Here is a 24,982-nt window from a genome sequence, read left to right as displayed (position 1 = left end):
TTTCTAAATTCGTTAAATAATCCTTTATTATTTACGGCATTATTTCCTGAATTATTTCGATTCGATCCATGATTATTTCTGGAAGTACTTGGGTTTTGATTGTTATAATCGTTACTACTATAGCGAGGGTAATAAGTTCCAACATTCCTACGATTGTTATTTCCGTTTCTTGTGTGTTCGTGATTCTTGTTATCAGTTACGAAATTTTCGTAGATTCCTAACTCTTGAGCTGATTTTTCTAGATTAGCCATAGTAGAAATGTCTTTCTTTGCTAAAATGATGAACAGTTTATTGGGTAGAGCATCTTCTATGGTATGTCTGGTGGCATTTGCCAGAGCGTTTTTAAAGATTATCTTATTTTCTGGACTAGTCTCCAGATTTAGTTTACTTACTATAACATTTGTTTTAATTTCTAGTTCCTCTACGAACTTACGAATATTCCCATTGAATTTGGTGTCGTGTAATTGTTGTAGCAGCGTTTCGTATGGAGTGTGGTTGTTGAATTTGCTGATTAGGGCTGCTTTTAGATCGGTCCAGGTGTTGGGTTGAAGGCTTTGTGATAAAAGTTGTGCTCGTCCGCACAGTTGACCCTCAGTGGCTCCGTACATGATGCTTTGTTGCCGGATGTCTTCTGTTGGGTACAATTCGGAGATGTACTCAATCCTGCTTATGAACGAGCTTAGGCGTTCTTGGCATCCGTCGTATGGTGGAATTTGCCTGATTGACTTCAAGGCTTGGTTCAGGTGTACTTCTGTTAGCGGCATGTTGATTTCTTTTTATTTATTTATTTTTTTCTAATATTAATTGAGTTTCAATCGTGTGTAGGTTCTTTGGCGGGACTCTTTAGTATTAGCGTTACTTTTTCTCTGATCACTGTAGGTTATTACGCACTGTAACTGTCACTACGCCAATTGATCGTCTTAAAAAAAGGATTCACTTTTAACTGAGATCCTACCGACTGCGCCAGTTAAATATGCGAAACTTCAGTTTAAGTTTTAAAAAAAGGTTTTATTCTTTCACTTAAACTTAGCGTACATTGGTTAGTTATTTCCCCGACGATGACTGAGGTCTGATGTCTTGAACGGAATTAACTTTGGTTGAATTCTCCGACGGTGTCGCGATTGACGTTTGTCTTGAACAGAACTGACTTGGCTTCTTAGATGCAGACTATTTATATTATGATGCTCGGTTTGGGATTCGGATTTGGATTCGGAGGCGTTGGCTTCGACTTCGGCTTCGGAGATGGAGTACGTGACTCGATCGATATGTGGGAAAGGCGGCTTTTGATGAAAGGCTTCCGCTTCGTATGATCGGTGTTGCATTACTTGGGGGTGGCTGAGAATAGGTCCTCTGATTGGTCAGCTAGGATGGTGTGATTCTTGAGAATCGATTAGTAATTGATCTCTGAAGAGTGGCGTGATTCTGGTGCGGCTGGATTCTATTGCGGCTGGATTCTAGGGCGGCATCTATTGTTTTATGTTCAACTTCCAGTTTAGGGTGTTTGTTTACATTGCCTGCAATCGGCTACGCGTGGTCCATTTCGAGCGTGAGATTGTTTATGAGGGTTCGAAGCTGAGGGTGTCGTATTGTTTATAGTATTGTGGGTGCAGGGTAATAGACATAGACAAGGGTATGCGGAGCATGGACTATAGATATGTCACTATATAGGTGTATATTCATAAAGAATTCTCACAAACGGTTAAATCATATTCAGTTCCATCGAACACTTTTAAGCTTAATTCTGATCTGGAAATGCAGAAAGCACGAACATTCAATTAATCTATCAATCTATAAACATTTCATCTACTTTTGAAGCGTTTTTTATGGTTTTTTTTTCATTTTTGTAGTGTGTTGCGTTCTTTGCTGGCAAATGCTTTGAAAAATCAAGGGGGACCAAATCTGTTCCAATCTCTGCTCTGCTCTTAAGGTTATGCTTGGTTAAAGGTTAAAAGAGGTTCCATTCATTTTGGGGGGCTATATCTGGTTAAATAGGTTTCTTTTGAATCACATTTCGAATTTCTAAAGATTAGTTGATTTTGTTTCATAATTTAACACATGTTGCTACAACAATTTAGGTATTTTGAAATTAAATTGTACTTTTAACTTGTGTTCCTTTCTCCGCTCTAGTTTCCACTCACTGTTTCTTTTCACTTCTTTTCACCGAACTCTGTCTACATCCTGTCCTCTGCCAGTATCTCGTTGAGCAGTCGATTGAGGCTGTCCAGGCCGGTGAGAAAGCCGCCGTCGGGTCCATGGTGAACGGGGGCCACGGGCGGAGTGGGTAGCATGCTGCCATTGCGTGGCACAAACGCTGTGTGAGCAAAGTCAATGAGGCGAACGTCCACAAAGCACTGCGAGTCGTCTGTAAATAAACTATAATATGAATATAAAACGAGGGGGAACGTTGTGAGTTGCTGCGGACACCGCAACTCTACGGTTATACCCGATACTAAGTCAGTATGGCTCTCCTCCGGCAGACGCCGCTAATATTAAACGACACGACAAAGAGTGCGTGCGAGAGAGACAGAAAATCAGTCTGAGCGTGACGTCGGGCGCTGCGTAGCCACTGCAAATTGATTTGTTCCTATTGGCTATAAAAATGATCTGATCTGATCCAGATTCAGCAATCTGATAGATATGGTCATTATCTATGATTCTGCGTTTTTAGTTTTCTCAAATGTGCAATATTGTGGATGCAACAGATTTTCGTCTTTTGTGGGGGCGGAAGGGGGTCGGGCGAAATTCTGAGATATACGTTTTATAGTGAGATCTAACAGAAGTGCGGATACCAAATTTGGTTACTCTAGCCTTAATAGTCTCTGAGATTTTTGAATATCCCCAGATTTTCGTCCTTTGCGGGGGCGGAAGGGGGTGTGGCGAAATTTTGAAACAAACTCGTCTCGGTCCGATATATTAGGAGTGTGGATACCAAATTTGGTTGCTCTAGCTTTTGTAGTCTCTGAGATCTAGGCGCTAATGTTTTACTCTAAGCTGATGCTGATCAAGAATATATATACTTTATGGGGTCGGAAACGATTCCTTCTGGACGTTACACACATCCACTTTTACCACAAATCTAATATACCCCAATACTCATTGGGGGATTTTTTTTTACACAGGTGACAGCTGAATACAAAGCAACAAAATATAGTACCCGAAAAACTGTATTTACATTTTTAATGTGTGGACAGGTATGCGGTATAATATGCACTGAACTTTTTTTGTTATACTATATTTAAAGTCTACTAACAAATATGGGGTTCCCAACGTACCAGATCTACCCATCGGACCTAACTTCCGCACTGACAACATCATTTCATTTCGGGCTTATCTACTGGTACTAGGCGGTATAAACAGGATACGATGCCTCAGTATATAAAGATAAAGCGTTTATATCATTCGCTTTTAAGTGGGATTCTTTTTAGTGATTTAGAACTCTTTTTAGAATCGTCCAAGAACATCCCTAAAATATTTAACAGTGGTGCAGAATTAAACGTATTCTTCGAGTTTCGTTAAGATGATGCAGCCCTTCCTCTACTGAGGGATGATGCAATACAAAAGTAACTTAAACCACTTTCATATATGGCTTCATCATTCGATACAGTAATACTCGGCGATATAAACAAAAGCAGGTGAACAGAGGCAGCTGTAAAGCACGAGTCCTCAGTTGCACTTTTATAAAGAAACGATTTACACTCGATCTGGCTATATTTACCAGCCATATAGCTGGTGTGACGTGACTGTAAATAAAATAGGGTATTCGCAGCACGACCTGTGATTTGCCATAATTTCTAAATAAATCAAACCCCATTACATCATTAAATTGGGAAAAAACTGGCACCATTAAGTAGGTCCTTCACCATTTTGTCGAGATATACCGAACTGAACTTTTGCTTTTGCAAATAATTAAGGTACATGTCTATTTCTGTATGGCCGATCTGTCTGACATGTCTTTTCGTGATCGGGACAGTCCTGCCAATCGATTGGATCCGCTATGCGCGGAATGCCTGTGTCTTATTTTACTCAGAAGAGCATTCCTGATATTTATTTTCCAAGGAAAATGATTGGCACTCTATACAAGAGTGTTATCTGCAACAGGTTTTAGGTAGGAGTGAGAATGTTGGTATACCGTCTCATTGATGTTAACATTTTGCAAACTACTTTCACTTGAATTCACCAATTCACCAGAGGCAGGTTCCTCTACTGTATACTACTGTATCTAGATGATTTTATGACTGAAAACCATGATTTTTTTCATGCCAATCAAAAAAATAAAACTCCGATAGGTTCCGCTTATCGCACAAAAATACCGATAAGTTTGTGCAGCTACCCTGTGCATCGATGAGTAGAAATAAAAGTCGGCACATCTTATCTCGCGACGTGAAACAGCACAAAAATATCGTAAACTATCTCCCAATTGATAATAGATGATACAAAAAATCCACACAATAATAATTTCGCCAGTCTAAAAAATATTACCCACATATATATTATCGATGTATTGATATATATTTAGCATCTCTAATCAGCTCTCATCTTTAAGCAATACACAATACAACATTCGCGACGACAACGACAAAAACTTAACAGTTTTGCGACATTTAAGGAATAAAATCATGTTTGGGGCCACACAATCATCGAATCGCATGAACGATTTCGAGGTGGCATCGCCGCCCGACGACTCTGTTTCGGCATTGGAGTTCAGCCCAAGCACATTGCCTTCCAAAAACTTCCTGATTGCCGGCAGCTGGGACAGCAGCGTACGTTGTTGGGAGGTGGAACAGAATGGAGCAACAGTGCCAAAATCGATCAAATCAATGGGCGGACCAGTGCTCGATGTGTGCTGGTCTGACGATGGTACGAAAGTGTTTATGGCGTCCTGCGATAAGCAAGTAAAGCTCTGGGACTTGGGATCGGATCAAGTAATGCAAGTGGCGGCTTACGATGGGCCAGTAAAAACATGTCACATGGTAAAGGGGCCGAACTACACGTGTCTGATGACAGGATCCTGGGATAAAACATTGAAGGTAAGCCTCTGCCATTCCCTCAGCTCCAATATAGTAAAACCTAGGTTAGGTTAGGTTAAGGCGGTAGCCGGGAGGGGGGGGGGGGGGGGGGGGGGGGGGGGGGGGGGGGGGGATAAGAGCCTCCCGCCCCCAAGCTCACTTGGACCTATAAAAGGTCCGTTGTGTTGCCGCATGGGCATGTGCCCCTTCGCGTTGCCCGAACCGTGAGAGCATACTACTGCAGGTTAAGGGCAGTCCCATCCGGTGGCTTGGATGTATTTGGACAAGGTCCCTGGTTTGATTACGGACAGGTCGGAATGTCCGTGAGGAAAGCGGCCCCGAGAATACGAAGACGACGATTTCCAAGGGCTGGGCAGTGGCAGAAGAAGTGGGGGACCGATTCCTCCTCCTCCTCGTCGCGACAACTCCTGCAGAAGTCGTTATGAGGGATTGACAGTCCCGTAATGGCTCTAGTAACTGCAGTGCACTGTGCTCTGCTGAGTTTATACAGCTCTGCTGAGCGCTTCTTCGATCGATATGGCCATATCAATCTTGAGACTTTACAGGAAACGGTTTGCTGCCATCTCCTATTGGCATTTTGCTCGAACAATTCGTGCGTTAGGAGCCTGCAGGTAGCCAAGGGCATCGCTACTTGCTCCCTCTCCGATAGGAGAGGAATCGTAGTACCCTGCCTGGCTAGCTCGTCGGCGGCGTCATTCCCCTCGATGTCCCTGTGGCCGGGGACCCATATAAGGAAGAGATCTAACTGCTCTGCGATCTCGTGCAGAGACCTGCGGCAGTCATTTACAGTCGCTGAGTTCGACGATATTGAGCCTAGAGCTTTGATAGCTGCTTGGCTGTCCGAGAAGACGCACACTAAGTGCGTATCTAGAAGTAGTTTGGAGACGATCGAAATGGCCTCCTTGATGGCATCAACCTCCGCTTGGAACACACTACTGGAAGGGCGTCGAGAGGTGATCACTGGGGATACAGTAATCTGTCCTCTCTGGTAATTGCGGGAGTCTCATCAGGATTCCCGAGTGCCCAACCGCGGATGCTTTCCACAGTCTGGCTTCTCTCATTCTGAGGGCGGAAAGTGTTGCCACCTTCTTTCCCATGAGATCCACAGGGAGGAGGTCCAGCACAGTATCCAGGGCTTCCCCTGGAGTAGTGCGTAGCCCGCCAGTTATGCATAGCTCTGCCATGCGTTGAACTCTGCTGAGTTTATTGAGGCATGTCCTTCTGTCCAAGGCTGGCCACCATACCACCACTCCATAGAGCATGATTGGTCGTATGATGGCGGTGTAGAGCCACCGAACTATATAGGGGGTCATTCCCCATTTTAGTCCGATGGCTTTCCTGCAAGTATAGAGGGCCACTGTGGCCTTCTTTACTCTATCCTCTATGCTCAATTTCCAATCGAGCTTTCTATCGAGGATTAGGCCAAGATACTTGGCGTTGTTGCTGAAGACTAGCGTTTCCCCACATAGTCTTGGGGGAATCAGTACCGGAACTTTGTACTTCCTAGTGAAAAGCACCAGTTCCGTTTTAGACGGGTTGACGCCTAACCCGCATTTGTCTGCCCATTTCGACATTTTCGTGAGAGTACTTGTCATGCACTCACACAACGTCTGCGGAAATTTTCCGGAGAATGCTATGGCAACATCGTCCGCGTACGCCACCACACGGCAGCCACCCCCCTCTATCTACCGCATCAGTGTGTTCACTGCCACGTTCCATAGGAGGGGCGAGAGGACTCCGCCCTGCGGTGTGCCTCTGCTGACAAATCTGGTATACGTTGACGTCCCCAGTGATGCCTCAACCGTCCTGCATTGTAGCATCTGATCGATCAGGCTCACCGTCCTGGAGTCAACGCCCAGATCCGTCAGTGCGCCCGTGATGGCGGTCGGATGGATGTTGTTTAAGGCGCCTTCTATGTCGAGGAAGGCTACTAGGGTGTCCTCCTTAAAATTAAGGGACGCTTCGATGATCGATGTGATCGAGTGTAGGGCCGTTTCGGTGGATCTTCCCTTCCGATAGGCATGCTGGGAGTCTGAGATCAGACTGGACGGAATGCACGCCGTTAGATGCAGCCCCAGGAGCCGCTCCATCGCCTTTAGAAGAAAAGACGATAGACTTATGGGTCTGAAATCTTTTGGGGCAGTGTGCGAGGGCTTGCCTGCCTTGGGTATGAATACGACTTTGGTCTGAAGCCAGGTGTCAGGAATGCACCCGTGGGAGAAGATTCCCTCGTAAATTATTTTGAGCCAGTTAATGGCTTTATGTCCCGCGTGAATCATTTGGGCAGGGAAAATGCCGTCTGGCCCCGCGGACTTGTAGGGTTTAAAGCTTCTGATCGCCCAGGAAATGTTCTCCTGGCTTAGCAGTCTCAGGATGGCATTTGAGGCGACAGAAGGATTTGCGAGGTAGTTGGGTCTGTTTTCATCGCAGCCAGGGAAGTGGGTATTTAGGAGAAGATTTAGCGACTCCTCGCTGGACGTAGTCCACGACTGGTCGGTGTTCTTCAAGTAGCCCAGGGTGGGTGTTGTCTTCGAGAGAACTCTGCGCAAGCGTGAGGCTTCTGAGTTACTCTCGATTTCGCTGCAGAACTTACGCCAGGAGGCGCGTTTAGCTTTTCTAAGTTCTTTGTTGTAGGTTGACAGACTGGCCTTGTATTCGGCCCAGTTTTGCTCAACGTTTTCAGCCTTAGCTTTATTGAAGAGTCTCCGGGAGGCTTTCCGGAGTTCACCCAGTTTCGGATTCCACCATTCAGGTTTCTTCCGGCCTCTGTTCTTGCCAGAGGGGCATGCTTTGTCGAGCGCCTTATTGCAGGCGTCGGTAAAGATCTTAAGAAGACGAGTCGTGGCCTCCGTGGAGAACTCCTCCTCAGATGGGGGCTCAGGGAGAACACGACAGAGGTAATCAGAGTACCGAGTCCAGTTTGTCCGCCTGATGTTCCGGAATCGGACTGGCTTCGGTACTGAGAAGGAGAAGACAGTTTCCACGTACCTGTGGTCCGAGAAGGAGTGCTCTTCCAGGACCCTCCAGGATTCAATGTTACGCTGTATCTCATGAGAGGCAAGCGTGAGGTCCAGGACCTCCTTGCGGTTTTTAATGATAAAGGTGGGATCACTACCCCGGTTTAATAAGACCATCTGAGTGGTCAATAAGTAACTGAAAAGGTACTCACCCCTTTCGTTTGTGTCAGTGCTTCCCCACTGACAGTGATGTGCATTGGCATCGCACCCCACAATTAGGCCGATGTTCTTGGCCGAGCAGTCTGCGACTAGAGCTCGGAAAGGCGCGTGTGGAGGGGGGTCTGGTTGTTCATGCCCCATGTATGCGGAGCAGATCCTCAGTGAGCGCTCCTGGCCTTCGAGGCTCACTGCGGTGTGGTCTTCATTGCTGAAATTTGGGAGCAAAAATTGTGAGGAAAGGTATTCCCACACGTAGTGGGCAGTGCAGGGTTAAGCGCTAACGGCCGTTATCCGGGGATATCCGGAGGCGGCGAATTCCCGAGGAGAGCTCTCCCGGGGACCCAAGATGAGAGGGGAGGACCCCTGGAGAGAGAGCCGCGGGATGACGGGATCGGGCCGGCAGTGGCCCAGCGCATGACCAAATATGGTCATGAGATCACGCCACCAGCCAGGTCCCGTTGGAAAGCGACAAGGGAATGAAGGAACGCCGATGGAAAAATACGGGCACCGCATGGCGGAAAGTGCCGTTAGCGCCAGGCGGCATCGGCGGCGCTGACGCAGAAGCGAGCCTATAAGAGGAGGGCCGCGACCAGGAACAAGGGACAGTCAGCAAACGGAGCTAGCAAGAGTGAAGTGCACAGTGAGTGACAAGAGTGAGACCAAGCGAAGGGAAAAGAGCGTTAGAAAGCGAACACGTTGTGTGAGGATTGAGAGGCGGACTCGAGCGTGCAGCCAAGAGCCAAAGACCCCAATCCTTTGAACCAACGGTGCCACGCTTGACGCGCAACCCACCAGGAGTGAGGCACCCTCGGGCCGCAAAGCCAAGGGTGAGAGCGAACGCGTCAGGCGCCTGACTGAGAGGCGGATTTGGGCCGCGTGCCAAGAATCGCTAGCCCCAGTCAGTAGAGCCGGCGGTGCCACGCTCGGCGACGCCGTGGGGGGCCCAGGGATCGCCACGCTCATCGAACCACAGAGGAGAACCACGAGGAGAACCCGCACCGGAGTCGGAATAGCGTAAGATAGACTTAAGATACCAATAAAGCATACTAGCATACCAGTACAAGACCCAACCCGTGCCTTCTTACTTGTCGTCGGGGCAACATACAAATATTGTTGCAGCGAGCCTACCGACCGCTGAGCCAGCCCAGCTGCATCAGACGGGAAAAGAACGGACCGTGACAACTGGCGCCCAACGTGGGGCCTCTCGACAAGCAAAAGACAAAGTGCATTTGGGAAGGGCGGTATTGAGTTTGGTATCGCGAGGGCATAAGAATGAGGAGTTCATTCATTGAGGAAAGAGGACTTGGTCCAGTGCGCGCGGGCGTGCGGTCTTCGATTGGAAGGCACGCTGACGGAGATGCGCCGAATCTTCAAGGAGTGGATAGAGAAACACGGAGAGGAACCGGAGTATGCGGACGCGCTCGAGGCCTGGGAGATGAAGGCGGGAGGAGCCGTGACCGCGGCCCAAATGGAGGACGGGGCGGATCCATACGAGCGCCTGACGCTGCCGGCGAGTGCGGAGCAAGTAACGCTGTGGAGACGGCCGTCCGAGACCCCAGAGGAGCTCATCGCGAGCCTGGCGGTCCCGGTGAAAAGCCGGTCGCCTAGCCGACCGCGGGCAGAGAGTGGGGAGAGGCCAACCAGGCCAGCACAGCCGGAGCAGGGGGGCGCGAGAAACCCACAGGGATTGGAAGAAGGGAGAGCAGGGGAGGATCGTCGACGGGGACTAGATGAACAAACCACGAGACCGCCCAGTTCGAGTTTTGCCCACGTCGCCAAGCAGGTCAGGGAGTGGTCGTTTCGGTTCGACGGAACGGCGAAACCACTCGAGTTCATGGAACAGATCGAGTGGTCAGCCGACATGTACGGGTTGGAGTTGAATCTAATTCCGCGAGCCATGCCTGAGCTGCTAAAGGGTCGGGCGCTCATGTGGTTTGTAGCCAACAACAGGCAGTGGCAGACATGGGACGCATTTGCGCGTAGCTTCCAAGCATACTTCCTGCCGAGGGGGTATTTTGAAAAATTACTCCAGGAGGTGAGGTTGAGGAAGTAAAGATGGGGAGAGCCATTCAAGGACTACATGGTGGAGATGCAGACCCTTATGCGGCCACTAAAATGCACGCCCGAAGAGCAGTTGGAGCTCATTAGAGACAATAGCATGCCCGATCTGAGGGTGTTCATCCGGCCACATAGGTGCAGAGACCTAGATCACATGATGACGCTGGCCGACGGGTTTGAGGCTCTGGAGAGGGACCGGCTGGAGTTCCAACGGGAGTGTCCGGCGAATAAGGCAAAAGCAAACAATCCGTTCGCTCGTCCGGCGGTAACGGAGATATGTCGCCGCTGCCAGGGCGACACGACAGCCAGCTCTGAGTCGACAAGGGAAAAAAGGCCGGTCCCAACGCGGCGGGACGACCAAGCGAACACGAACATAGAGGCTGGGTTCGTGAAAAACCCAGCCCAGGCGTGTCGACGATGTGGAAGTGACCGCCATTGGGCACAAGCATGCGATGGCCGACCTATAACATTCTGCTGGAGGTGCGGCAAGGTAGGAGCCCCGACATGGCAGTGCTGCCAGAAAGCGGGAAACGCCCCGCGACCCAAGCCGCGGAGGGCCGTGCCAGGGTCGCAAGACGAAGCCCTCCAAAGCTCATAGGAGAACTCACGGAGGAGGATGTCCAGCTGTCGGCGGTAGTGAGGATCGCGGGCAGCAACTGGAAAGCAACGGTCGATACCGGGGCGACAAGCAGTTTTATCAGCTGCGAGGCGGCGAGTAGACTGGGGGAAGAGGGGCGACAGAAAGAGACGAGGAAGCTGGTGCGGCTGGCTGACGGACGCAGCCGAGAAATCAATTCCCAGATCGAGGTGGAGCTGGCCTTCGGGGACAAGATCGTTACAATCCCGCTTCTCGTGTTGCCCGGAGTAATAGATGAGCTGGTTCTGGGATGGGATTTCCTCGCCGCGGTCGGAGCAGAGGTGACCTGTGCGGGACACAGGATTGTGATCCCGGCGAGAGGCCACCGCCAGGGGCGGCTGGAGGAGAAGCTGTCAGTGGCGGTGGTAGCGAACACGGGAAGGTCTGTCGAGCCCGCATCCGACGGAACGCAAGCGGAGGAGGGGTCGGTTGAAAACTTCCTGGCAAAGGAGTTGGAAGAGTTCCGAGAACTGAAGGGAGTGTCGAACATAGCTACACACACGATCTCTATGAGTGATGCACAGCCGGTCAAACAGCGCTACTATCCCAAAAATCCCAAGATGCAAGCCGAAATCAAGCAACAGGTTGACGAACTGCTGGAAAGAGGGTGTATTGAGCCATCGAAGAGCCCGTACAGTTCTCCCATCGTGATGGTCAAAAAGAAGACGGGAAAGGGGAGATTATGCGTGGACTTCAGACAGATAAACGCGAAGTCCATCAAGGATGCGTACCCCATGCCAAGAATATACTATATTTTGGACCAGCTCAGGCAGGCACGGTTCATCAGTAGCTTGGACTTAAAGGACGGATATTGGCAGATACCACTGGAGGAAGGCAGTAGAAAGTTCACCGCGTTCACGGTGCCCGGCAAAGTGCTGTTCCAGTGGAAGGTGATGCCATTCGGACTCCACTCAGCCTCGGCTACGTTTCAGAGGGCATTGGACCAGGTGATAGGCCCCGAGATGATGCCACACGCGTTCGCGTACCAAGACGACATCATTGTCATCGGCCGTACCGAGGAGGAGCACAAGCGCAACCTCGAAGAAGTCTTTCGACGGTTAAAGAACGCCAACTTGCGCCTAAATGTGGACAAGTGTCAATTTTTTAGGAAGGAGCTACGTTACCTGGGGCATTTGGTAACGGGAGACGGAATCTGCACCGATCCCGAGAAAGTGGCGGCCATTAAGGAGTTGCAGCCGCCAGCGAGTGTCAAAGAGCTACGACAATACTTGGGCGTGGCCTCCTGGTACCGGCGTTTCGTAAAGGGATTCGCCACGTTGGTGCAGCCCCTCATCACTTTGCTGAAGAGGAAGGCCAAGTGGGAATGGTCAACGGAACAGCAACAAGCGTTCGAGGACGTAAAAAGTCGGCTGACAGCAGATCCGGTGTTGGCATGCCCAGATTTCTCAAAGAAATTCGTGCTCCAGACGGACGCCAGCGACTACGGACTGGGGGCGATCCTGACGCAAGAGACGGAGAAGGGCGAGAGGGTCATCTCATACGCCAGTAGGACTCTGAATAGCGCAGAAAAGAACTATTCGGCGACTGAAAAGGAGTGTCTGGCCATTGTATGGGCTATAAGAAAGCTAAAGCCCTATCTGGAGGGATACCATTTCAAGGTGGTCACGGATCACATGGCGTTGAAATGGTTGAACAGCATCGAGAGCCCAACAGGAAGGATCGCCAGGTGGGCGCTGGAGCTACAACAATACGACTTCGAAGTGTCATATAGGAAAGGGCAGCTGAACGTAGTGGCGGATGCACTGTCCCGACAGCCATTGGCGGAGCGATGCCTGAGAACCACCGAGGAGGAAGCAGAAAAGGGACACGAACCGGAGGCAGAGTGCGGATGGATTAAAAAGGTCAAAGAGAGGAGGAGGACGGACCCGAGGAAATATCCGGATTACGTCGAGGAAGCAGGCCGGATATACCGGCACATCCCGCACCGGGCTGGAGAAGAGGAGATAGCATCATGAAAGTTATGCGTGCCGAAGGATCTAAGAGAGAGAGTTATAAGAGAGAATCACGACTCGCCGGAGGCGGGGCACGCGGGCGGCAGAAGGACGATGGCCCGAGTAGCCGCCCGATACTACTGGCCGGGGATGCACCGAGTGGTGAGGACATACGTGAGAAAGTGTGAAAGCTGCATACGCTACAAACCAAGTCAACTGCAGGCGGCCGGGAAAATGCTGACACAAGTGCCAGAAGAGCCGTGGGCAACGGTGTGTGCCGACTTCGTGGGCCCTCTGCCCAGGTCAAAGCATGGGAATGCCATGTTATTGGTGATGGTGGATCGGTTCTCGAAATGGACCGAGTTGGTCCCCTTGAGAAAGGCCACTGCGGAAGCACTAACGAAAGCGTTCCGAGAGCGCATCGTGTCCCGGTTTGGCGTGCCGAAGGTGGTGATCACGGATAATGGCGTCCAGTTCACCAGTAGAGCTTTTAAGAGGTTTTTGGAGCAGATGGGTGTACGGCATCAGTTCACGGCCCCGTACACGCCTCAGGAGAACCCGACGGAGCGAACTAACCGGACAGTGAAAACTATGATAGCTCAGTTCACCGAAGGGAACCAGAGGAACTGGGATGAGAAATGGCCAGAGATAATGTTGGCCGTAAATTCAGGGGTGTCCGAATCCACCGGGTACTCGCCGGCGTTCGTGGTCCAAGGGAGAGAGCCGAAGCTACCAAAGGCTCTATACGATGAGGAAGCGCTGGGCACAGGACAGGGCACGCACACTCCGGAAGAGAACGCGGCCAAAATGAGAGAGGTGTTTCAACTGGTGAGGCGGAATCTCGAAAGAGCGGCGCAGGACCAGGCGAGGTATTATAACCTGAGGAGGAGAGCGTGGAAACCCACGATTGGAGACAAGGTATGGGCCAAGCAACACCATCTATCCAACGCGGCCGAAGGGTTTGCGGCAAAACTGGCCCCGAAATATGACGGGCCCTACACCATAATGGATTTCGTGTCCCCGGTCATTTGTAACTTAAAGAAGGACAGCGAGAAACGGACGCGGACCGCCCATATAGGGGACCTGAAGCCACAACCCGGGGAAGGAACCCCTAAAACAGGCCCGGGAGCCGAAGCGTAGACGACGCACAAGGAGGGGCAACGGGCGAGGCATACGGAGAAGGGTGGACGAGCACGGAAGACAGAGACTAACGGCAGGGGCAGAAAGGAGAGTCCCAGCTGGATGCCACGCAGGACAAGGTCGTACGAGTTACTCTTACAACTAAGGTTCAATAAAACTAAGAACCACGCGTGTCACGCAGGACATTAATCGCCCACAAGGGAGGAGCGGGTGGCCCAACTTGATGCCACGCAGGACAAGGCCGTACAGGATGCTCTTACAACTAAGGTTCAGTAAAACGGAGCAGCAGACGGCGGCCGGCGGACCAATAAAGCTGGACCTACAAGAAAAAAAAAGGAGGATTAGCTCGTCAGCCAATTGGAACTGATCAAAGGCAAAGAAGGTAGAAGATACCCGGGTTACCACTATCCCAGGGGGGGCGGGTTGCGTGGTGCGTCGACGGACGAGGGGGCGCCCGAGAAGGGCGTTCCGAGATGAGCAGAAGTTCGGGTCCGGGTCCAGGGCATCGAAGCCAGCTGCTAACGTCGGGGATGGCGGGACAAAAGCGGATGCCGCCCGTGCGCGGTCTACCGGCTGGGGAATCGGATGATCCCTGGGTCCGAGGCGCTGCACGGGGGTGACATCCGCGTCTAAGCCGATCCAGAGACGGGCGGAGCTGGCCACGGGGGGCGGGCCTATGTTTGGCAGCACGGGCGAAAGGTCGGAGGACCTATTGGTCACGAGCTGGGAGATCGGTCAGCACCCTGGACTGGAACCCAAGGACGGGCTGGAAGAAAGGCAAGGTGAGATGAGGAACCCAAGAACTCGGGAGGCTTACCAGATCCAAGGCGGAGCCGGGCAACACGTCGCCAGACCTGGAAGTAGAAAGGGGCAAATAAAAAAAAAAAGGGGAAAAGGAAGAAAAGTGGGAACCGAAGGAAAGCTAACAAAATCAGGGGGCACCCTAGGGTTAACGCGGCGAGAGGCGCGGATAATTTTCAAAACGGGAGCGAGCGAGAGAGCCAGCTGGAAAGCAAGAGAGAGCCGTCCCACGGGCCCATGTAAGGCACCGTTACAGGGAACGGTGAACACCGGCACGAGCCCTTATAAAGGGGGGAGCAGCGCTCGATCAGGTCTTTTCAAAAGTTGACCACGTGGAAAAAAGAAAAAGGGTAAGATGCAGCAGCATTTAATAAGGTACATAGCGGAGCAGCGAAAATGGATTCGCCGCGGGTATCAGGCTATGGGTGATACACAAAGTCGGCGGCAGGCGTACCAGGTCGAGCGCGAGGAGCAAAGGTCGAGTAGGAGTAGGTCCCGGAGCTACAATTGTTGGCCTCACCGCTAGTCTCAACCGCGGGATCCATGGGACCGACGGTGTCCCCCATGGTATCGCCGGGGTACACCGAGGCGGAAAGTGACCTAGAATTGGTGAGCTGGGAGCCGGCGCCACGGAGAGAACGCGCACGCGAGGCGAAGCGCGAGGAGCCCCGGACCAGCAGACGCGAGGAGCCCCACACCAAGCGCGAGGAGCCCCGGAACAGCAGACGCGAGGAGCCCCACACCAAACGCGAGGAGCCCCGGACCAGCAGTAGCAAGGAGCCCCGCACCAGCAAGCGCGAGGGGCCCCGCAACAGCAAGCGCGAGGAGCCCCACACCGGCAAGCGCGAGGAGCACCGGACCAGCAGACGCGAGGAGTCCCGCACCGGCAAGCGCGAGGAGCCCCGGACCAGCAGGCGCGAGGAGCCCCGGACCAGCAGGCACGAAGAGCCCCGCACCGACAAGCGCGAGAAGCCCCACCCCAGTAAGCGCGAGGAGCGGCCTGAGGGAGGAAGGAGGGGGCGCACGGAGACGCGGAAGGAGGAGCCCAGTGAGCGGGCCTCGAAGCGGGCGTCCACGCGTTCGACGCGTACGGCCAAGGAAGAGGAGTCGTCGGCACGCACAAGGGGGAGGTCGACGGCGCGGCGAGGGGATCAGCGGCCGACAGACCCACAGGTCGAGGAGCCGCAGCCAACGCCGGCCGAAACCGCGGTCAAAGAGCCGCAGACAACGCCGATCGAGACCGCGGTCAAAGAGCCGCAGGCAACGCAGGCCGACATCGCGGAAGATAACGCGGCCGCTGAGGCACGACGCCTCGCGGAATGGCACCGGCGGTTCGCGCTGGCCGCGGCGGCGGAGGAGCGGAGACAACGGCGTGTATGGGAGGACGCCTTGACGCTGGCAAAGAGGCTGAAGGCCACACAGGAGGCTGAAAAGGCGGCGCAAGAAGCGGAGGCGGAGCGCCACGAGCGAGACGTCGCGCACCAATGGCGGTGTATTAGCCGGGTCGACGCAGCGGAGCAAAGGGAGACGGCGCGTCTGCGGGCGGAAGCGGAGAAGGCAAGGGCGACGCGGGCGGAGGGCGCGGCCGGCGGGCTGGCGGTGATCTCCAGCGACGAGGAGGAGGCGGAGTGCCCACCAGCGCCGAAGGCGGCTCGAGTCCAGTCGCCCGAAGAGGAGTGGCAGGAGAGGCTACGACGAGCCGAGGTGGAGGAGGAGGAGCTCTGGCAGCCACCCCCTGAACACGTCGAGTCCGAGGAGGAGCCACGGCCGCAGGCCCCACCGTCACCGGGGGCAGAGGAAGAACTGTTCCGGCGTCGGCCGCCGGCTGACGACGCGCGCGGTCAAGGGGGTCAGCAGCAGCAGCATCAGCAGCATCAGCAACAGCAGCATCAGCATCAGCAGCAGCAGCAGCAGCATCAGCAGCAGCAGCAGCAGCGTCAGCAGCATCAGCAGCAGCAGCAGCAGCATCAGCAGCAGCAGCACTGGCACGGGCCACAGGGAGCCGCCATCGGGCCGTTCGTCTCGCAGGAGGTGCGCTCCGCGGTGCGAGACGGCATGATGTGGCACGTGCAAACGCTGCACATATCGGGGCCTCTGGGCCCGCGCCCCAGCAGCCCGGGCAAGAAGCGAGGGAGGCTCGACTGTGGGAGGAGGCACCACGCGCCAGGGACGAGCGGGACCCGAGGCGGCGGGCACGGCCACAGGAGTCGACAGGCCCAGCGGTGGCACCCACCGCCGAAGAGGTGCCCGAGGAGGCGCCCGGGAGGACGGCAGAGGTCGAGACGGAGGGCACGACGAACACGCCAACATCACGGACGGCGGAGGGCCCAGCGGCGGCGCCCGAAGCCGAGGTGGCGGCCGACGGCGAAGCGGATGACGGCGCAAGAGCAACGGCGGAAGCGAAGAAGGACGAGGCCGCGGAACAACACTCACCCGAGCCATGGGAGAGAGGTCCTTGGCGATGGCCGGAACCCGGCCAGGGCGAGCGTCCGAAGCTGGGCCGACAGTCGTCGTGCCCAGGGGAGCGGGCGGAGGCGCACCGGCCCGAGCTCCAGCGCCAGGCATCGTGGCCCCAGACGAGGTCGGCGGACAACTCACGGTGGCGGGCCGTCAACCGCGAGGAGTGGCCGGCCGTCGTCACGCGCTCTCTCGCGCGGATAAAACCAACCGCAAGGAAGGTGAAGCGTCTGGTCAACGACGGGGGCGTCCGGTACCGGCTATTGGGGTCCACCGACCGGCAGGAGGGATTCCGGGCTAGTTATTGAGGAGAAAAGAAGAGTAGAGAAGAAGAATGGAGAAGAAAGTAACTGAAAACAAGAACAAGTAAAAAGGAAAAAAAAAACCAAAAAAAAGGGGTGTTTTAAGAAAAAAAAACATGGTCTTACCTTGCAGCAGAGGAACAGCGGGTAATCGGGGGAGCTTGAATGAAGGCGGCGGAAGGCGTCAAAGCGGGAGGAAAACTTACCCGAAGCATCCAGAGGGCCGGCGGAAAGCAGGCGGCCCAGCGAAGGGTAGTAGGAAAAACCAGACGCGCACAAGGTAAACAAGAAAACACCCGGCATCGCGAGAAAATAGTGCGTTTCCAGTCCATTGAGGAATTCGCGATCCGGAAGTAGAATACGCACGCTGCGACATATCGAGTAGAGCACAGAAACGACCCTACGCTGTATCGAGTGGAGCGTAAGGGCAACGCTGTGTCATATCGAGTAGGTCAGAATAGCGACCGTACCCCATACCGGGCGGGGCAAAAAAAAAAAAGCTCCTATGCGAACTATCGGTAAGGGGGAATCGAATCGATCGCGCTCATCGGAGAGGTACGGCAACACCGCAAGGCATGAAGCCGAAAGAGGGCGCCAGGGGGCACCCGGGTCGAGAACAAAGCACGCGCACCGGTCGCGCGGGGTTTTTGAAGCATCCCAAACCTGGGACGCGGAAAACCGGGGTTTTCCGCCAATAAAAAAAAAGGGGGAAGTGTGAGGAAAGCTATTCCCACACGTAGGGGGCAGTGCAGGGTTAAGCGCTAACGGCCGTTATCCGGGGATATCCGGAGGCGGCGAATTCCCGAAAAGAGCTCTCCCGGTGACCCAAAACGAGAGGGGAGGACCCCTGGAGAGAGAGCCGCGGGATGACGGGATCGGGCCGGCAGTGGCCCAGCGCATGACCAAATATGGTCATGAGATCACGCCACCAGCCAGGTCCTGTTGGAAAGCGACAAGGGAATGAAGGAACGCCGATGGAAAAATACGGGCACCGCATGGCGGAAAGTGCCGTTAGCGCCAGGCGGCATCGGCGGCGCTGACGCAGAAGCGAGCCTATAAGAGGAGGGCCGCGACCAGGAACAAGGGACAGTCAGCAAACGGAGCTAGCAAGAGTGAAGTGCACAGTGAGTGACAAGAGTGAGACCAAGCGAAGGGAAAAGAGCGTTAGAAAGCGAACACGTTGTGTGAGGATTGAGAGGCGGACTCGAGCGTGCAGCCAAGAGCCAAAGACCCCAATCCTTTGAACCAACGGTGCCACGCTTGACGCGCAACCCACCAGGAGTGAGGCACCCTCGGGCCGCAAAGCCAAGGGAGTCGAGTGAGAGCGAACGCGTCAGGCGCCTGACTGAGAGGCGGATTTGGGCCGCGTGCCAAGAATCGCTAGCCCCAGTCAGTAGAGCCGGCGGTGCCCCGCTCGGCGACGCCGTGGGGGGCCCAGGGAGCGCCACGCTCATCGAACCACAGAGGAGAACCACGAGGAGAACCCGCACCGGAGTCGGAATAGCGTAAGATAGACTTAAGATACCAATAAAGCATACTAGCATACCAGTACAAGACCCAACCCGTGCCTTCTTACTTGTCGTCGGGGCAACATACAAATATTGTTGCAGCGAGCCTACCGACCGCTGAGCCAGCCCAGCTGCATCAGACGGGAAAAGAACGGACCGTTACTCTGTGCAACTTTCTTTTTGCAAGAATGCAGGTACGATTTTTACCTGCGGTTTCAGCTACATATAGCTTGTAGTCAGAAGTGCTCAGAACGGAGACCCTGTTTCCGAGGATCCAGGGCTCCTGAATGAGGACTATGTCGGCTCCACCCTTGGCCAGGTGGAGCAGTAGAGCAGCGCATGCTGTCTTACAATGGTGGAGGTTTATCTGCAGGAGCGTCAACGACATTCCTGAGGCTCGCCTCCACCATTGTTGCTTCTAGATCGCTGTCTGGGGACTCCGGCTCCTCCCCGACAACGATGTGGCTGAGACCTCTGGCTAGGTCGCTCTCGTCGAACGCGTAGTCGTCCAAGATGTCGTCCGACATCATGGTGACCTTCTTGTAGCCTTCTTGTTGCAGACCTGCAGTAACCTGAGGATCTTCTCAGGCTCTGCAGGCTTAGCCGAGACCCACGCTCTGGCTCTCGGGCGACTAGGAACATCTTCCCACTTCACGGCCTCCAGTTTCGCCCCTGGATAGACCTCTTTTAGGGCCGCCACCGCCTTCATGTAGAGGGCCGCAGAGCGAGCGTCTTGGCAGGCGATGGCTTTCACCTTGCCTTGATGCCACCCGCGTCCTCACACTTTGGTCCGCCGTTCTCCTCCAGTTCCAGTAGGAACCGGTCCTGGAGCTCGTTCTCCACCAGGTGCCACTTATCGCGAGGGACATGGCCGTCCTCGGCGCCCCTGTCCAGGACACCGATCAGGGTCTTGCCCCTCGCCACTTCAGCGAACGACCGGTTCGTGAGGTGGGTCTTCACCCGCTTGGCTTGCTGGGCTTGGCCTGGCTGATTTGCGGGGTCCTCCGCTGAGCGTTGCCGCTTGTTGGGCAGTGGAAGGATTGAGCAGGCCCACAGCCTCTGCTCCTTTCCTTCGGCTGACGCCTTGAAGTTCGGGTCTTCGTTGGACAGGATGCTCGTCTCCTGTCCTGGTACGACGGCTTTCCTCCCCGTGGTGCAGAGACGCTGCCCGCCGGGGCTCCCATGGGTTCTTCGGTCCCGGTGCGCTTACCAGCCGCGATTACGCTCTGCTTGGCAGCCACCTCGGTATCCGCTTCGCCCTTGGAGCCACCCGACTTGGAAGGACCCGATTGGCTTTTCGGGCCCCCCCTCGCTGCGGCTGCTGCCTGACGACGGTGGACAGACTCAGTCTCCTTCCCCGTCTTCTTTGGACCCGGTTTCCCAGGCGCTGGTGCAGAGGGATTGGCTTGTCCCTCCGGTACTTTAAGAGGAGTACCGAGCTCCTTTGCGGCTTTGTTGGTTTTTATATATTTATTATTTGGCATAGTAGTTCCCACGAGTAGGCGGGAAGGGGATGGTCACCCGAGGCATAGCCCGCTTGCCCCGGGAAGCCTGATTTAAACTGGAGGTCGGCAGGTATCCAGAGTCCGCATATTAGCGACCGGGCACCCCCCCGGCCATGCATCCCTCGGCATATAACAGTGTCACCTTGGATTGGGGTAATTTCACTGAGAGTTTTCTTCTCTCCGCCCGACTACCATTCGCCAGCATCCTAGCAGAGACATGACCGTCCTCGGACCTGTTTCCAGCCGCCCTCACGGGGAGAGTATAGTCGCACTTCCACCGGTGTGCACAGTTACGGCGGGTGACGGTTCGCTCCCAACCCTCTGTGTCCTAGGGGGGTGTGAGACGCAGACCGCACCGGGTATTACTAACCGGAGCGGCTGCGCCTCAGTTCCGAGTTCACAGTTGTCCCCCTGTAGCACTCGATGGCTGACGGCCCAGTAAAACCTAATTCCTTTGTTAAATAGTTTTGGGATACCCGATCGCCCAACCCAATGATGGCAATTAACTTACCTGAACGCTGCTATTGTGCGGATGTGGAGTATCCCATGGCCGTTGTGGGCACTGCATCGCGGGGCCTAATCATATACTCGTTGCAGAACACTCCTAGCGAGTACAAGCGGCAGGAGAGTCCATTGAAATATCAGCATCGCTCCATATCGATTTTTAGGGATAAGAAAAAAGAGCCCACTGGATACGCTTTGGGCAGTATTGAGGGTCGCGTGGCCATCCAATACGTGAATCCGGCTAATCCCAAAGATAACTTCACGTTCAAGTGTCATCGCTCCACAAGCACCTCTGGCTTCCAGGACATTTACGCCGTAAACGACATAGCATTCCATCCGGTGCATGGCACTCTGGTCACAGTCGGCTCTGATGGCACATTCAGCTTCTGGGATAAGGACGCCCGTACTAAGCTCAAGTCTAGCGATGCCATGGATCAGTCTATAACCAAGTGCGGATTTAATTCGAATGGCCAAATATACGCTTACGCGGTTGGATACGATTGGTCAAAGGGCCATGAGTACTTCAATCCAGGAAAGAAGACACAAATTTTCTTGCGCTCGTGCTACGAGGAATTAAAGCCAAGGATCAATTGATTGGAGGCTTGTTTTAGTTTGGAGTTAATCGACAGTATAGGTTAGGTTAGGTTGACCCGGACGGCCCTCAGAGGGGGCCCCACATAGGCCAGTATGGCCCTTAGTTGTCCGGATAGGGGGGGGGGGGTATGAACCGTCGCGGCAGTGTTTAGTGGGTTTTGAAGTCCTCGAGGATCGAGGTATTTTTCGCATAGGCCAGTAGTTGCTGTGGCGTCCTCTTGGAGGCATCTTCCAGTGATGCCAGCACTGGGGCGCCCAGGTACTTCCTCCTTGCCCTTAAGAGAGCAGGACAGTTGCAGATGAGATGTTCCAGGGTTTCGGTTGCCCCAGGTTCGTCACATTTCCTACAACTGTCTCTGTTTGTGATGCCTAGCTTTGTTGCATGCGCCGCAGCCAGTCAATGGCCCGTTAATATTCCCACTAATAATCTGCAGTCCTTCCGTGGTAGGTGCAGCAGGTAGTGGCTGAGTTTGTCATTGCGTTCCTTGCACATGATTTTCGAGGTTCTGCAGGCGGTGGTACTCCTCCACCTACATTCGGTTTGTGATCCGGCCTGCTTTTCTAGATCGCTGTGCAGCGTTCTGAGGGAGACAGGCACGTTCTCGGTTCTCGTATTCGCCAGCCCGACGCCTTCCTTAGCTAGTACGTCCGCCGTCTCGTTCCCTTCGATGCCCTGGTGGCTGGGAATCCAGTAGATCCGCACTGACTTTGTCGTGCTTAGGGTATCTAGTGCCTCCCTGCTCGCCAAGACATTTCTGGAACTGACTGCGGACGACTGCATGGATCTTATCGCCGCTTGGCTGTCGACGAATAGGTTGACCGCATCGTGTGCTCTTTCAGTGAGAAGAGCGACTTCCGCTGCTTTCCTGATGGCAAAAACCTCTGCCTGGAATATGCTACAATGGTCCGGTAGCTTATATGACAGCCTTATCTCAGGGTCTGTACAGTATAGGCCCGCTCCTACTCCTCCGTCCATCTTGGAGCCGTCCGTATATATATTGAGGTGCTCCGTTTGGTCTCTTCCGATTTTCCAGTCTTCAGGTCCCAAGGATGCAGTTGTTTTTACGTCGAGGCATGTTTGGGGGGTCATGTAATCAGTTGATCTGTTCATTTCCCTTCCAATTGAACTATGCCCGTATTCTTGTCGCGACATATTTCCTGAAGCGATGAGGCGTTGTGCTGCCTTTCCTGCAGTCAGACGGGCGTGGATGTCTAGGGGTTCGATTCCAAGTAGGGTTTCGAGTGCTTTTGTTGGGGTTGACCTCAGCGCCCCTGTAATACAGAGCAAAGCCTGTCGCTGAGTCCTTTCCATAAGCTTATGATACGTTTTCTTTCCAGTAGCTTGCCACCACACTAAGACTCCATACAGCAGAGTTGGTCGCACCACCGAGATGTAAATCCAATGCATCAGAGCCGGAGATAGGCCCCATGTGCTGCTGAGCATCTTCTTGGATGCATAGAGCGCAATGGTGGCCTTCTTCACCCTTTCCAATACATTGGGTTTCCATGCCAGTTTACTATCCAGTACTGTGCCCAGGTATTTGACTTGTGTTTTTGGGGTTAGCCTAGTTTGATTGATCTTCGGGGGGTCCATATCGGTACCTTGTACCTCTTGGTAAAGAGGATGAGGTCCGTCTTGTCCGCGTTGATACTGAGTCCTACTTCTTCCGCCCACTCGCGTATCTCCCTGAGTGTTCGTTGCATTAGTGAGCTGAGGGTCGATGGGCAAACACCCGTAATAAGTATGCTTATGTCGTCCGCATAATCTGTTATTATTGGGGCCTTCCTTTCGTATCTCTTGATGAGGTCGTCGACCACCAGATTCCACAGGAGGGGCGACAGGACTCCACCCTGGGGTGTGCCTCTGTGTGCCTCTTTCACCATGGAAGCGGTGCCCCACTCTGATTGCACCCGTCTGCAACCTAGGAGGTTCCTTATCCACAGGTTGATTGCTGGGTGTGTATTAGTTGCTACCAAGCAATTTGTTATTGCTTCCGGAGCCACGTTGTTGAATGCTCCGGAGATGTCCACGAATACTCCCAGTGCATACTCTTTATTGTGAAGGGCTTTCTCAATGGTAGCTACTACCGAATGTAGTGCGGTCTCCACCGATTTCCCTTTAGTATAGGCATGCTGGTTGGTATCGACAGTATAACTTGCGAATAAAATTAATTCAGAGCGTAACACAGGTTTATTTAATTTTCGTCGTGACCGTGCCCATGGCCGCCCTGGCCCTTGCCAATGCCCAAACCGTACTCGACGGCGATGGTCGCAAGAAAGGCGCAAAAGCCAACGCCGAGACCGCGGAAGAGAAAGGCGTTCAGACGAGATCTGTGGGTGCCGAAGGCCTTCTTCTCGTAGCGCCAGGCTTCATTCCTAAAAGAATCCAAGCAATTAATATCAAATAGGACAGAAAATACATCGCAATTGAATGCAATTAGCTCAGCCATGGATCACTCAATCCCTGGCGACCCAGAGCTTCTTTCACTTCCACCAGCTGTGGCACGTTTTCCACCTTGTAGATCGATGGATGTGGCACCTTGAAGGGTTCTCCGTGATGTCCACCCATTGTTTGCTGTGCCTTTGCTGGAATTTAAACCAAATCAATTAGATTCTTCGTGTAATTTGCAAGTTTAACCTATCCCTGAACAATTACATAAGAATGTTTATGTTTTGAAAGTTCTTCGGCTTACTGGGCAAAATAAAATGAATAGGAATTAAGCACAATAGGCTCTAAATTCAACTTTAACTGTAATAGCACCCTTGTTTATGTGAATTTCGGAGAAAATATCAGAAAAATAAAATTAATAAAGTACACACAGTTGTCTAGAGATGATCAATGGGACGATAGGGTTTCCCAGCTGACTTATCGATATATCGCTTAAAGGGGCTAAAAAATTACAAAAAGATTGTGCTGAAGATAACGTCTATCGATATTTGAAAAAAGCGTTCGCTAGATTTAATTTTACGAATATTTCTTTATTATTTAAACGTAAATCCGTAGAACATTTGTAATTTGTAAACGTGCTTAAGTGAAAATATACATGAATTATATTTCATTTAATTTCTCTAGTTACACAATAAGTAATAGTAATATTTGCAGGATTTATATATTAATAGCGATTCTTTTAATTAACTTATATATTGTGTTTGTGGTTATTTTAATAGATCACTTTACTTTAAAACACTGTCACTACCATTGGAAATCAGTTTAAAGCATACAATAGATACATTCTCGTATTACGAAATACTGTTCCTTACACTCTTGTTGGTTTGTCATTTTGCATTGTATTGTAAAAGCTAGTTACAAAAACGCATGAT

General features: G+C 52.8%; 2 protein-coding genes across 3 annotated transcripts; one reads left to right on the top strand and one right to left on the bottom strand.

The window, feature by feature from the left end:
* The first annotated feature begins 4,586 nt into the window (after positions 1 to 4,586).
* LOC117189957 (mRNA export factor-like) lies at positions 4,587 to 21,713 on the top strand. The gene is made up of 2 exons (XM_033395037.1): positions 4,587 to 5,027; positions 21,029 to 21,713. The coding sequence occupies exons 1-2, from the start codon at positions 4,617 to 4,619 to the stop codon at positions 21,659 to 21,661; spliced, it is 1,044 nt and encodes a 347-aa protein (XP_033250928.1). The 5' UTR covers positions 4,587 to 4,616; the 3' UTR covers positions 21,662 to 21,713.
* A 2,031-nt stretch (positions 21,714 to 23,744) lies between these two features.
* Positions 23,745 to 24,530, bottom strand: LOC117190644 (NADH dehydrogenase [ubiquinone] 1 beta subcomplex subunit 3-like). Of its 2 annotated transcripts, XM_033395690.1 has the most exons (3): positions 24,318 to 24,480; positions 24,107 to 24,247; positions 23,842 to 24,041 (listed from the first exon to the last, which is right to left on the bottom strand). In XM_033395690.1, the coding sequence occupies exons 2-3, from the start codon at positions 24,228 to 24,230 to the stop codon at positions 23,857 to 23,859; spliced, it is 309 nt and encodes a 102-aa protein (XP_033251581.1). In that variant the 5' UTR covers positions 24,231 to 24,247; positions 24,318 to 24,480; the 3' UTR covers positions 23,842 to 23,856. The 2 variants fall into 2 exon arrangements, 1 of the variants encoding a protein (XP_033251581.1); XR_004473780.1 differs by having other exon boundaries at positions 23,745 to 24,247; positions 24,355 to 24,530.
* Positions 24,531 to 24,982: the final 452 nt, after the last annotated feature.

The sequence above is a fragment of the Drosophila miranda genome (assembly GCF_003369915.1).
Source record: "Drosophila miranda strain MSH22 chromosome Y unlocalized genomic scaffold, D.miranda_PacBio2.1 Contig_Y1_pilon, whole genome shotgun sequence".
Lineage (NCBI taxonomy): Eukaryota > Metazoa > Arthropoda > Insecta > Diptera > Drosophilidae > Drosophila > Drosophila miranda.
Note: the sequence above shows the minus strand (reverse complement) of the source record. Positions and strands in the feature narration are given on the sequence as shown.